Consider the following 13,715-nt stretch of genomic DNA (forward strand, 5'->3'; position numbering starts at 1 on the left):
TACAGCACGTACAGTAAAATCTGCAGTGTTCAGAATTCATAAAAAAAAATAAACAGAAACCAGTTCTGATTATCCATTCTGTAGAATTTAAATACAGAATATCAAAATACAGTCCAGCACTTGACAGAATTCCAAATTTTCAGATAAATACAAAACAGATCTGCAGAACTATATATATATATACAACTGCCAAAAATACTGCACAACACACTAGACTAAAACTGCTACGGAATCGCGCCTCTACTGTTCAGCTTTTACTTCAACTTCAACCAGGTTTGCATCTTCCAAATTTTCTTCTTCCAGTAATACTTCAAGAGATGCATCACCCTCTGCTCACATCCACAACGGATGATCATTGCATTTTGACAAGACGGATTATACATGGACAGTAAACAGCACCAGGAAAATTGCAAGGGTAAGCTTATATTGTTTAATTAATACAACATACATACAGTTCACAATTTAATTCACAGATACATCAAACAACTTAATCATAAAATTTAACATATAAATCTATATAAAACAGACTGTACTGAACTGTATGAACCATGTAGTTACAGGCGTCCTTGCACCCAAGTGGTGTGGTAGCCGGGATATACCTAATCAGCTTCCACATGCGGTTAATCCTTCGCCCCTGCTAAGTGAGGGATACGAATGACCTCCACTTGAGGTTAATCATTCGCCCCTGCTAAGTGAGGGATACGAATGACCTCCTGCCATTCCCACGCATGACTACCCCCTTCTACGTGAAGATGAGCATCACGGAATATCAGGATGGACCAAGCCATCAGTAACTTGTCCATGTTCATACTTTACAAATTTAGCATTTAATACAACTGAGAAGCTCCTCCATGGAACGCTCATTCAAGTTCAAAATCATATAATCATATCATGTCGTGTTCAACCATCATATCCTTTCATAATTATAATATCTCCATTCTGTATTTCACTCTCTTAATATTAACGTCATGCATTCTTTAATCAAATAAAATGAACTTATCACAGAACCTTTGATTTCACGTTTCTGGACAAAAGAAACGAGTCATTTATTCACTTAATATGCTTCAACTCTTGATAATTTGAAAATACTGATCTTTAGAAGAGATGAATAATACATTGAAAGATTTTAAGTGTAAAGAATCTAGATAGAACCCAAGGAATAAAACCAGTGATAAGTGTTTAGATACACCAGCAATATAATTGATTTCAGAAGAACAGCACTGGCAGTCCAAGTACGAACGTAATTTAACAATTTGGACGAACGCCAGTTATGTTCGCTCAAAATTCAATAATAGGGACGAGCGTTCAGTTTAGAAACCGAACCCCGCTTTGGAACGAACGCTAAGTCAATGACCGAGCACAATCAGAACGAACGTTGGTATAAACCGAACGTTGGGTAGGACGAACGTTTAGGTATATGACCGAACACCAGTTATGAACGAACGTTCAATATAGAAACGAACGCTCTGTAGACGAACGTTCAACAGAAGGTCGAACTTCATTTAGGACGAACGTTATTAAGGACGGACGCTCTACTTAAGGCCGAACGTCACTCATTTATAAAGTTTTAAATATTTAAATATTACTGAGCTAGACGAACGCTCAGATCATCAACTAGGGACGCTCATTCTCGGGCAGAATTCTTTCCAAATGAAAGAATTCTAGTCTAAGTAAGCTTAACTGAAAACCGAACGGTTTAAGACCGTACAGGGACGAACGTCCTTTATCAGTACAGAGACCAGATTTCTCAACTCTTAACAGAATTTTCCAGATTTCGATTTTTATGAACTTGACAACTTTCCTTTCAGATTTAATACATCAAATCATACAGATTTCAACATTTGGATCATTCCAAATATACAATCACCATACTCCATTTATACAGAATCAAATCAATATACATTTAAATCAAAATCAGCAACAACATATATAATACAATTAAGCAGTGTTCATTCATGACAGATTCAATCGATCTAATCATTCCAACTCTATAACATTCACACATCTTTCATGCGTATCCAAAACAACATGCAAATGAACCAGAATTTATATCTCATATCAGTAAACGTTCATAAGGCTCAAATATCAGATTTCATATACATGCAACTCAGATTATAAAATCAAGCAGTATGAATTAAACATATAAGCTTCCCTTACCCGGATTGAAGTTCCAACTTGTCCTAGATGAAAATGGCTTTATCCAACTATGCTTCTATTATATTCTTGATTCTTCCAAAACAAATCTAATCAAAAATTGCAGAACTCTGAGACTACATACTTGCATGCACTAAAACTCTATTCTTCCAGAAACCTAAGAACGAAATACAGTAAGAAGGCTTACCAGATTGGATTCAGTTTCTGTTTGGTCCAAAATGGAGATCACAGCAGTACTAACATTCCTATGGTGCTGCAATTGTGATCAGAGAGGAAACGTGAGTTTTCTGATAGAGAGAAGTTAAGGATTCTTAGAGAGAAATTTGGAGAAAATGAAGAGTTTGGTTTTCTGAGGAAGAAGATGAATGAGTGTGCAGGTGAAAGGGTTCTCAGAAAACTTTGGTTTTGTTAAAGTAACGTTTGCTTGAACAAACATGTCCAAGACTGACACCTGCATACTAAATTCTGATTTGTAAGTTTCTAACGTGACAAGTGGCAGGTGTGCATGTAAGGAGTGGTGCGTTTTTAATGTTGCAGAGAATGATGGTGGTTCAGTTTTCTGTGCATTGCAGAGGTGAAAATCAGAGTTGAAAGTGGGTTTTTAATTACCCGCAACAGTGACGTGGTGTGTGTGTTAGTGGTGTGATGTCAGGATTAAATTTGCTAATTATCCAGGGTCTCACAAATTTCAACAATAACATTATATTATTAATCACAATTTTATACAAATATTTTTATAATTGAATAAAATTAACATTAATATTTTTAAATGAATAAATTACTTAATTTTATTTAATATTTAATTTATTCAAAATGAAATTTAACAAAAGTATTTAATATTAATTTATATTAATATTTTAATAATAAATTATGATTAGAATTAAATTTTTGATAAACTAAATTATTAAAAAACAAGTAACTTCTTTTGAATGTACTTAACAATTAAATTATAAATAAATAAAGTTACTTTTAAAACTTAAAAGAAGAAAATCAGCAATTTAAATATAATTTTATCTAACATGTTCAATTTATATTTGGAAAAAATTTTAAAACCAGGTAAAATTCAAAAACATTTCTTCAATAATGTAAAATTAATTAATAATAAAAAATTAAATTTAAATTAATAACCGTTTAGTCAATATTCCAAAATATTTTCTTTTCCGTTATCAATATATATACAAACACTTTTTTACGCTTATATATATCCCTATATTTATTAACTAATTTCGTAGTTTCTATTATTTACAAAACTATTCATAAATGTTATAACCATATCTATTTCATAAATATAACAATTAATAAAAATTAAAATAATTTAGAACTATTTTTTATTACAAATTTGATGAAAATTTATAAATGCTTTGTTAAATAATTACAATACCATAAAAGTTAATAAAGAAATATCTGTGATGATTATATATATATATATATATATATATATATATGTATATAGGGATAGAAAATTTTAATAATCTAAATATAAATCTTAATAACATTTTTAATTAATTGAATTATGATAACTAATTGTATAGATGATGAGGAGAATTGTTTGCTGGTAATTATAATAAGATTTGTTTATATATAGTACGTAAAAGATACGCTAAAGGGTGTAAAAAGAAGTTAGGGTATATAAGGAGGGGGAAAGAAAGAGAGTGTGGGAGTGGGAGAGATGGATCCAGACAATTTGGCAAAGGCATTCGTAGATCACTACTACAGCACCTTCGACAACAACCGCCAAAGCCTGGCCGGTCTCTACCAGGATGCTTCCATGCTCACCTTTGAAGGCCAGAAGATCCAGGGCGCTTCCAACATCGTCGCCAAGCTCACTTCCCTCCCTTTTCAGCAGTGCCACCACTCCATCTCCACCGTCGACTGCCAACCTTCCGGTGCCAGCGGCGGCATGCTCGTCTTCGTCAGCGGCAGCCTCCAGCTCGCCGGCGAACAACACACTCTCAAATTCAGCCAGGTCAACATTCTCTCTGTCTTAGGGTTCTCTTCGCACTCCGATCCATCATCCATTTCCGCTTCGATCTGATTTCCTTTCATTTGATTCTCTCTTTCTCTTTCTGCGTTGAATTGCTGTGGGGCGGCCTGTGTGATCGCGTGTTGCTTTTGAATTTACATGTTTGTATTTCGTTGAAAATGATGGCTTGTTCCTCTGCGAAACATAAATTGTTAAGTGTGGGGACGTTTTAGGTTGTTATTAATGCTATTGACTGCGGAATGTGAGGGTGAGAAGAGAGCGGGTGAATGGAGAATTAGGAAGGTTATGGAATGATAGTAATGGATTTGAATCATTGCCAGTTTGTGTTTGGAAATCTAGGTTAACTGTAGAGTCTAGGTTTTCTTTTTTGGTAATCATAGTATTGGTACATGTTATTCATCGGGGGGCCCTAGCGTACAGAATGTGGATACTTTTCTCTTAATGTGGGTTTTTGTGCCAACCAATGTTGGTCAAGGTGTGTTTAGAATTGAAAGTGGCAAAACAATTATTAATCCTTTTTGTATTTTCATTTTAATTTTAATGGACTTTATTGATTAGATCAGAGTTCTTTTTTTGCGTGGTTATGGATTGGACTACAGTACATCTGATGGATATCCAAAGACAACCTGATTCTACTTATTATTTGTCTTGCCATCAATCACATTGTTGACAACTTAAAAGTTCCTTAAGGTCTCAATTTTCAGATGTTCTGGAAATGTGTCACGAGCTCAACCTTTTTCCGCATGAGTTGTTCATGCCTTTTTCGTTGATATCAATTTGCAAGAAAAATTACTGCACTTTTCATCAGTGCTTGGGTAGGTTATCTAAGATTCCATTCTTCCAAATTACAACTTAGATGGAATTTGAGTTCAATTTAAAAGCTTGTGGGGGTCCTCCAACTGTTTTATTTCATCAATTGCTGTCAGGTTGATTACTTCCTATCATTCTCACTAGGTTCCAATGGAATCCACAAGAATTATACTAGAGGCTTCAAATTAAATTAAATTTCAATATCTATTAGTAGAACTCGTTCAATTCGGACCTCTCTGTAACTAGGTGGGATTATGAGTGGGATATTGTCTTGGTGCCGCATTAACTTTCACTCTCTCTACCGGCATTGTCTCTGTAAGACAATAAAATCAATGATCCTTAGCAGAACAAACAACTGGAAGTTGGCAGTTAGTCGCAGATGTTAAAGTTAATGATGGAGTTTATCATGGAGTTAAGCATTGATCATTTCTAGTAGGTGACCTGCAAATTTGCAGCGGTCCTCTGTGTTGAGAATTACTTCTCTCTTTAGATTTAATTTAGCCAGTATTTTTGTCACTACTTAGCTGTCACTAATATGTTTTGTTCTACCTATCAATAAATTTAAGGAGCTTATAACTTTCTGAAAAACAAAGAAGAACTGGAAAGTTTTCTGTTAAAATGATCAATAGATGGGGGGTGGTTCTCCATCTTAAATGAATCATGAATGAAGTGGTTTTTGTTAATGATATTTTAGCGATCTTTGTAATTTTAGAAAATGATTAAGTTTTGGTACCTTGGACTTAGAAGTGTTTGTCTCTTGTTAGAGTAGCTGAATTCATGATTCTGAAGGGGAAAACGATGGGTTTTCAAACTCCTGTTTTTTCACTTAAATGTTGCCTATGTGTGGAAGGGGAATTTTTCCTGAAGTTTTTACATCCATAGCAAGTTTTTATTATTCTTTTCTATACTTGTGCACTTATCCTGGTAATTGTGTATTATATTTTTCCTGTGTATGTAGAAATACTTTGTATTTTGGTAGGCATATCCTCTCGTTTTCTTGCTCTACTGTTTATCTAATTTCAGTCAATCACTAAATTTGTCATTCTCTTTTCAGATGTTCCATTTGATGCCAACTCCGCAGGCAAGCTATTATGTGTTGAATGATATATTCCGTTTGAACTATGCATGAAGATAGACCATCAAATACATGAGCTGAAAGGCCATAGAAGAAGTTTGCCCTATAGCTAGCTGTTTCAGATTGGACATTTGAAATTGAAAAAGGGTTATTTTTGGTTGGTTGTGTTGAATCCTTAATTGTCTGCTGTGTTTAGAATTTTCTGTCGTGACTGATTTGAAGAAAACCTTCAAGGATAAATTGTTGAAAGATTACTGGGTATTGGAGATTGAAAACTTTAATATATTTGTGATCTGAGATATTGGATCCAAGCATCTTGATCCATTTTCCCTTTATTAATTAGTTTATGCTTGCAGTTATAACATAATGTTTTTGTTCACCTAAGGAACCAATGACGTTTATTCAAGCATCTCTCATACCATGAGGGCTGTTTGTCTTTTCTCTTCTTAACCGTAAAAGTTAATCAATTTAGATGTTATTTGGGGTTGTTGATTTGTAACTATATTAACTTCAATAGCATAATAATTGAGGAGCAGGTTTCAAACTTGAATACTTGTTATTTTCTGGACACTGTACTCTAGTTGATTATTTCATGTTAATCCAAAATTCATTTCATTGAAGATAAATGATGCTGATCGGTGGTGTTACAGATACAGGAGTTATATCGAAATACGATTCGCCCCTTTATTCTGCAATGTGAATTTGAATTGTATTTGCGGTGCTGTCAATAAGGGTTGATCAAATCAAGTCTGTATCGGCCATGGCTTCCATACAGACTTGTCAAATTTGGGATTAAAATGAAATAAATGAGAAAGAATACCTCTCTTTAACATTCTAGTCGTTGGGACTTGTTTACGTGGTAACACCTGAGAGCGAGTGTTGTTTGAGTTCGACACTGTAACAATTAGAGCAATTTTGACTGTACTACTAATATATCATCCAACGAGGCTATATTTTCAGATGTCATCTACAACTAAGGGAAATGCTATCCATTCAATTTGAAACGCCACTCTACTTGCATTCAACACAATTTTATATTTTACAAAGCAACAGTATTCAACGTCATTATCACTATACAATCAAGACTGTCTCAAACTAACAAGTCAGCTTGTTATAAGCATCTAAAACACAACGACCGTCGAAATGGTTATTCAGAAATTAATCATTCAGAAGAATGAAGATTAGCAAGGCTATGGAAATGGATAGAAGTCATCCTCCATAAATAAGGCATTCCCCACAGAAGTTGTTGATGATGCTTCGTCACTCGTATCTGCAAGTTCAGCCTGCCAAATAATTCACAAGTTATGCATTGGCAGCATAAAGCAATGCACTCTATAGTAAAAATAGTTGCTAGCTTTACAACGTATATGTTTTTACTATGGATCTTTTAGGATGTAAGCTAAAAGGTTATTTAGAGTGTCGATACAGAAAACATAGAGTATTAAAACACTCAAGTTCTTCTAGTTTTGTATCCAAACAGATTGAGTACGAAATTCCCTATAGAGGAAGCCGCATGCAATACAATGTCTAAAATTTTCATATAGTGGCAAACTAAGAGATGCCGAAGAGATAGTGACCACTCTGATAAAAGGAAAACACTTGACAGTGTCGTTTTTAAACTTATTTACCTTAGCTTGACGATATTTCTCAAGCATGCGATGATATTGGTTACGAGCATCTGGTGAGTCGACCATGGACAGCACCCGTGAAACGGCCTTTTCAATTTCTACATCCACTTTCTGTTTTCGGAACACCTTGAGAATATCTTCATCTTCATCTTCATGGATGTCCATCTCTTGTCGGAAACCTCGTAAACCAGCTCCTTTTCTTCTCCATCGCAGCACGACCTTGTCCAGGATTCCAACTGCCCATATTACCTTGTAATGCTTCCTAACCTGGTAACCCCTCACATGAGCCTGCCCAATATAAATTCGGAAGAGGTTGACATTAACGGTGTTAAAAATCAAAGTATGCACGCCATTGTTTGGTTTTAAAATCAAAATTATTCACCCTGCAAAGAATCAAAACTATGCACGTACTTCTTTGTATTCATTTGTTCCATGCAAACTCTAAAGTTGACATTTATTACCTGTATCTTCACTACTTTTTGGCGCAACGATAAGAAATCTCTGCGACCTTTCCAACCACGATATTTCTTCTGAATTGATAAAGCAGCTGAATTATGTTCGCGTGAGTTTCGAAAGGCAAGTTTTGACAAAGCAGAAATTTCTGGAATGCTACCAAAGCCACCTATACTCGTACCATCTACACCAGCAGCTGCTTCTCTTGCTCTCCGTTTTCTAAAAGAATGTGACCGAAAAGCAGATTGTATCCGGGCAGCTGCCTGAGTTACATTTCTTACAGCAGCCAAGGTATCTTTGAGTGACGCCTGATCCTCATTGGCAGCAAGATTTTCCTTGGAGACACTGGTCACAGTCATATCTGCCTGAAGCTGGGCAGTACTTTTAGATAACTCACTCTCTTCCAATGTAAGTGATGATAGGTGGCTTGTTACAGCTACCTCTGAAAGATATCCTGCTAGACCCTTGTTCCCATTGCTGGCTGCAATAGATGCAGCAGTTTTACCGATTGGGTCTTGTGCAGTTGGATCTGTCACAGCTCCAGCAGATGCTCCAGAAGCTACAAGTGAAGCAACCATTTTTTCCCTACATGGTATTATAAAGCTTAAGGAAAATAACATCCAAATACTTTAAAATGGAACAGGTAATTATACTTCATGATATGATCATCAGTTCTAGCAGAAGACTAGATGAACCAATTATTGTTACTAATTAGAAATTAAAGCCCACATTTGCTTTGATTGATTATACACACATGATCAACAAGGCAACTAATTTCTAATGATAAGAAATCATGCTACATGTGGGTTTATTGTAAAACCCCAGAAAATAGTATTTTAGAAGTGGTGGTAGTCTAAAAATAGTGAGACTCGATTATTTTAATATTAAACATTTTTATTATAAATAATTTTGTTATAAACGAGTTTCATTATTTTAAAACGTACCATCTCTCTAGAAATCACTTTTTTAGAGTTCTCTACCTTCTCTCCAAGAGTTCTTGATCTCAAGTCATCTGTTTGACGATCAGGAGGTGCCTAGACGATCACGGCATTGAGGTCTACCATTTTATCCGATGAATTGGGTGAATCGAGCAAGTAAGTAGAAAACCCTTTACTTAGTAGTTAGGGTTCTTGATTGTGTAAGACAACCTTGTTTTACATGAATCAAGAGTTCCTTTTCTTTAATTCCTAGTCTGTTGGTGATTCTAAGGTTGTTCTTCCATTATCAAACGATGATTTGTAGATTTCCTAGAAATACCTTGTACTGCAAGGAATCGACAAAGCGTTTGAGAGTTTTGAGTTGTTGAGTCGAGGTAAGGGAAGCTAGTAAATTCTTTGAATTCTGTAATTACTGGAGTAGGTTTGTGGAGAAGATGATTTTTGAATTTTATGAGCTGAAATCATGATTTTGATTTCTAAACTGTTTTGATTGATGATTGGATCTGTCTTGATGATAGGGAAGGGTTAGAAGTCTGTGATGAGGTTGGTTAGTCTTGAATTGGAACAATTTTGCTTTATAGTAAGTCATTTTAAGGAAGTGAGGTAGTGAAAATCAAAATTTGAAGTTAGATGCTCAATTGGTCTATTGGGACAGCTTGAGTACGTCAAATGTGACTTGTTTGAGTCACTAAATTGCTTAAAAATGTAACAAAAGTAGTAAAATGTGATTTGGGTCCCTAGGTTGAGAAATTTGGTGTTTTGAAGGGGGAATTGGTTAGTAATCACTTTAGAATGTTGGTAGTGAGGTTTAGAAACACTTGTTCAAGTTTAATTGAGTGTATAACACAATCTAGGAGAGTTAGAAGTTGGGAAAAATAGTTAGAATTGGTAAATTTGGTGTAGGTTGGGTAATTTCTGCAGATTTGGTGCTACAGAATTATGCAGACTCGCTGAGCGAATCCACTCGCTCAGCAAGTGGTGGTAGAGGTGGGTTTTCTGTCTGAGGACTTTAGCTTAGCGAATGGTATGTGCTGAGCGAATTGTTGAGGTCTGGGAGCACTGCCAGTTTTATTCGGATAGCAAATGGTATGCGCTGAGCAAATTGTTAAGGTCTGGGAGCATTGTCAGTTTTATTCGGATAGCGAATGGTATGCGCTGAGCGAAAATATCAGATTTTTAACTAAGATTTTATATGTTTTCTTAAAGTGTGTACAATGTATGTGAATGTTTGAATGATTGGTTTCTACTACTTGTTGTGGAGTATGAATTGAATGGTAATATGAATTGAAATACATAATGTTTGATTCTCGAGGTTATGTATGTGTTGAAAGTATGGTTGATGGACGTAATTCCATGATTCTCACGGAGAGGTTACATGGTGGTGCCCAGTGTTGTGGTTTAAAGTGAAAGTATATGGTTTCAAAGTAAGTTCCAAAGTGAATGCTCTTGGTGAGATTCAAGTATTTTAGAAAGAATGCAGGAGCTCAGTCTTGGGGGTTATCCTAAAACTCCAATGGTCTTTCATTCTCACATAGAGAGGATTGATCCATGTCATGAGGAGTAGGAGGACTTAGTCTTAGAGGCTTCCAATATGCTCCAAGGCCCAGAACAGACTAACCTCGTGAGTGCGGTAGGGTGAAACTCATTGGCAATGGCTTTGTAAAGCAGTAGAAGCCACCACGAATGCACAATCCGCCATAGCTCGGCAATCATTCTAAGTCTGGACAGTCAAGTCTAAGTCATAACATGTTAGGATGTTTTGAACTAGTTTATTTTGCATGAATACTTATATATATGTGGTATGTTATATCAATGTATGAATTCTTTTTAAATCTAGCTTACCCTTGTTTTTGTGTTGTCTCTTCTGTGTTGTTTCTCTTTTACGATGATCACCTTAATGGTGTGAGCTTAGGGATACAATCTTTCAGTTGACTCAGTGGGAGGTTGGGAGTGAAGCTTGCAGTTTAGGTTGTACTTTTATTCTTCAGGTGAAGAATTTTATTCATAGTAAATCTGTAGTGTTTATTATATCATTATCCATGTAATGTTCATTTTAGTAGTTTTATATTACTAAATTGGGATGTTACATTTATTAAACCCTCAATGTTGTCATCAATTCAACATTTAATTTCCTAACACAGTTTGCATCTCTAGAAATTCAATTTTCAGACTTCAATATCTAGAGAACTTATGATAGGTTCAGAGGGAATATACGTTAGAAAGAATAAGAGGGACAAACAGTTATAACTGTCTATGTGGTGGGTTTGTTGTGTGTCAAATTATTATAAAGTCTGTTTGAGGATTGTTTTCTACAGTTTTTGTGTTGTTTGATAGACAAAGGGAAGGGATAGACAGGTCCTCGCAAAAGACTTGGTGTTGTGTGTGCGTGTTCTACTTTCTGGTGCAGACCAAACTGTCTGGTCTCTTTGCAAGATCATCCAAGAACCTGTCTTGGAGTTCTTTGGGGAGGTAATAAAATCTGGGTACCTATCAATTGGTATTCAGAGCCACATTTTTGGTGCTGTGAGGGTTGTAGGGTATGGTGAATATGAGAATGGAGTCAAGATTGGACGGGCTGGAGAGAATAGTGCAAGAACAGGAACATGAGAATCAAAGATAGTTACAAAGATTGGAGGAGATGATTAAGGGGCTGATGGTGGTGGTAGAAAGATTAGCATCCTCTGATAAACATACAGAGGATAGTGTTTTTGTTGCCAAAGGAGGCAGTGAGGGAAATCCCAATAATGAAGGAGGAGGTTCAGGCATGACTTCTACTAAATGAAGGAAGTTAGACATTCCTATTTATGCAAGAGAGGAGGCTTATGGCTAGGCTAACAGGTTTGAGAGGTATTTTCGGTTAAAAGAAGTCAACGAGGAGGAGAGGATGCAGGTTGTTATGGTTGCTTTGGAGGGGAAAGCCCTGAATTGGTTTTGTTGTAATTAGAGAAGATATCTTTAGAATCTTCCTAATTAGAGAAAATAGATATATAATTTTCTATTTTATTTTGTTTACCTAGTTTCCCTATTTCCCTTTCTAAGAAAATTAGATTGTTACAAATAGAGGATATGAGAATGTATTTTTTATGATTCAGAATATGATAAAATCAATCCTTTTTTCAACTTGGTGTCAGAGCTCCCAATCTTGGGGCTCCGTTCCGCCGGTTGGGGTCGTTGATAGGGCAGAAAGGTGCGCCCAACACTGGCGACCACAATGCCGGAAGTCGTTCCATGAGAGAAGCCGCCACGCGCCACCATCGTCGCCGGTGCATGTAGCCCACGCGCCCACCTCCGACGAGACCCACTCACCGCCGCCGCCACAGACAGAGTCGTCGGAGCCTCCTAAGTTTTGCTCCTTTTCTCGGTGTGACCCATACGCCGTCGTCGTCACCGGAGACTCTGGTTGCGTTGTACGGGATGTCTGAAGTAAAAATTATTCCTTTGGGTCCTAATGACCTACCAAATATAGGGGGTACCTGTCGGTTGGATGGTAAAAATTTCTTACAATGGAGCCAATTTATTTGAAGGGTTCTCAAGGGTCGTTCAAGACTTGATCACATAGATGGAGGAGGACCAGGACTAGACGACACTCATTTTTCAATTTGGGACAATGAAGATTCATTAATTATGACTTGGATGTGGCAATCCATGATTCCTGAGATAAGTAGAAATTATATGTTTCATTCTTCTGCAAAAGAAATATGGGATGATTTACAGAGTACTTTTTCATTAAAGGATCTCGAGCGCTTGAAAGCAATGGTTGAATCAATGAGTAAGCCCTCTGGATCATCTACTCTGTCCATAAAAGGTAAGATTAGTCTCAATACTATTGGTCATATGTCTCAAGGTATTTGGATCCTTGATTCGGGTGCAACTGATCATATGACACCTTTTAGTGTGTCCTTCGACTCATATGGTAAAAGATAAAAAGAACAACTTATTACAGTTGCAAATGGTCAAGGTATACATACCTATATGCGGCTTTGGGAATATAATTTTGGACTCATCTATTGTATTGAAGGATGTTTTACATGTTTCTCAATTAGTTAATAGTCTTATCTCTGTGCAAAAACTCACAAAGGATTTAAATTGTTCAGTAACATTTTTTCCAACTTATTGTGCTTTTCAAGATCTTGCCACGGGGAAGACAATTTTAACTGCTAAGGAGCATAGTGGGTTGTATATTTAGAGTTTGATGACCAAAGCAACACAAAAATCAGGAGTCAACAAGCTAATCTGAGACATTGGCAAAATCCCAAATATGGTTACATCATCAAAGGCTTGGGCATCCTTCATTTAGTCTTATCAAGTCCTTGTTTCCCCATTTGTTTACCAAAGAGTATGTTGAGTTTTTTAATTGTGATATTTGTTAATTGTCAAAACATCATCGTGCATCTTATCCTATTAGTCATAAAAAGAGTATTTGTGCATTTGATTTAATTCACTCTAATGTTTGGGGTCCTGTCATAGATTCTATTTCTGGAGCCAAATGGTTCATTACTTTTATTGAAGATTGTACCCATGTCACGTGGACATACCTTATGAAAAATAAATCCGAAGTTTTTCAAATTTTTGTTAATTTTTTCCATCTTGTCCAAAATCAATTTGGAAAAAATATCAAAAAGAATTAGGTCTGATAATGGTACTGAATATGTGAATCATGAATTTCTCAATTT

The 13,715-nt window shown here is 35.9% G+C and overlaps 2 protein-coding genes and 1 long non-coding RNA gene across 8 annotated transcripts in view; 1 reads left to right on the forward strand and 2 right to left on the reverse strand.

Annotated features, from left to right (window-relative positions):
- Nucleotides 1–49: 49 nt before the first annotated feature.
- Nucleotides 50–2,816, reverse strand: LOC148206101 (uncharacterized). The gene is made up of 3 exons (XR_015783457.1): nt 2,342–2,816; nt 2,158–2,243; nt 50–329 (listed from the first exon to the last, which is right to left on the reverse strand). It is a non-coding gene; the product is annotated as an uncharacterized LOC148206101 (long non-coding RNA).
- A 963-nt stretch (nt 2,817–3,779) lies between these two features.
- On the forward strand, nt 3,780–6,334 carry LOC124822084 (nuclear transport factor 2B-like). The gene is made up of 2 exons (XM_047294050.2): nt 3,780–4,120; nt 6,003–6,334. Exons 1-2 carry the CDS (start codon nt 3,824–3,826, stop codon nt 6,075–6,077), a joined length of 372 nt encoding a protein of 123 aa, XP_047150006.1. The 5' UTR covers nt 3,780–3,823; the 3' UTR covers nt 6,078–6,334.
- Nucleotides 6,335–7,015: 681 nt separating this feature from the next.
- The window catches only part of LOC124822082 (calmodulin-binding transcription activator 4), a 32,670-nt gene continuing 25,970 nt past the window's right edge, over nt 7,016–13,715 (reverse strand). For all 6 annotated transcript variants that reach the window (XM_088104084.1, XM_088104083.1, XM_047294049.2 and 3 more), the window contains exons 11-13: nt 8,113–8,689; nt 7,652–7,939; nt 7,016–7,306 (exon numbers count right to left, since the gene is read on the reverse strand). In XM_088104084.1, coding sequence (XP_087960210.1) covers nt 7,214–7,306; nt 7,652–7,939; nt 8,113–8,689 — 958 coding nt within the window. In that variant the 3' untranslated portion in view covers nt 7,016–7,213. The remainder of the gene's footprint in view (nt 7,307–7,651; nt 7,940–8,112; nt 8,690–13,715) is intronic.

This window comes from Vigna umbellata, chromosome 1 (genome assembly GCF_029865625.1).
Source record: "Vigna umbellata cultivar VRB3 chromosome 1, Vumbellata_1.0, whole genome shotgun sequence".
Lineage (NCBI taxonomy): Eukaryota > Viridiplantae > Streptophyta > Magnoliopsida > Fabales > Fabaceae > Vigna > Vigna umbellata.

Coding starts and splice junctions, on each gene's coding strand:
- LOC124822084 (XM_047294050.2), top strand. CDS start 3,824: ATGGATCCAGACAATTTGGCAAAGGCATTCGTAGATCACTACTACAGC. Junction 4,121..6,002: donor ACACTCTCAAATTCAGCCAG/GTCAACATTCTC, acceptor TTCTCTTTTCAG/ATGTTCCATTTGATGCCAAC.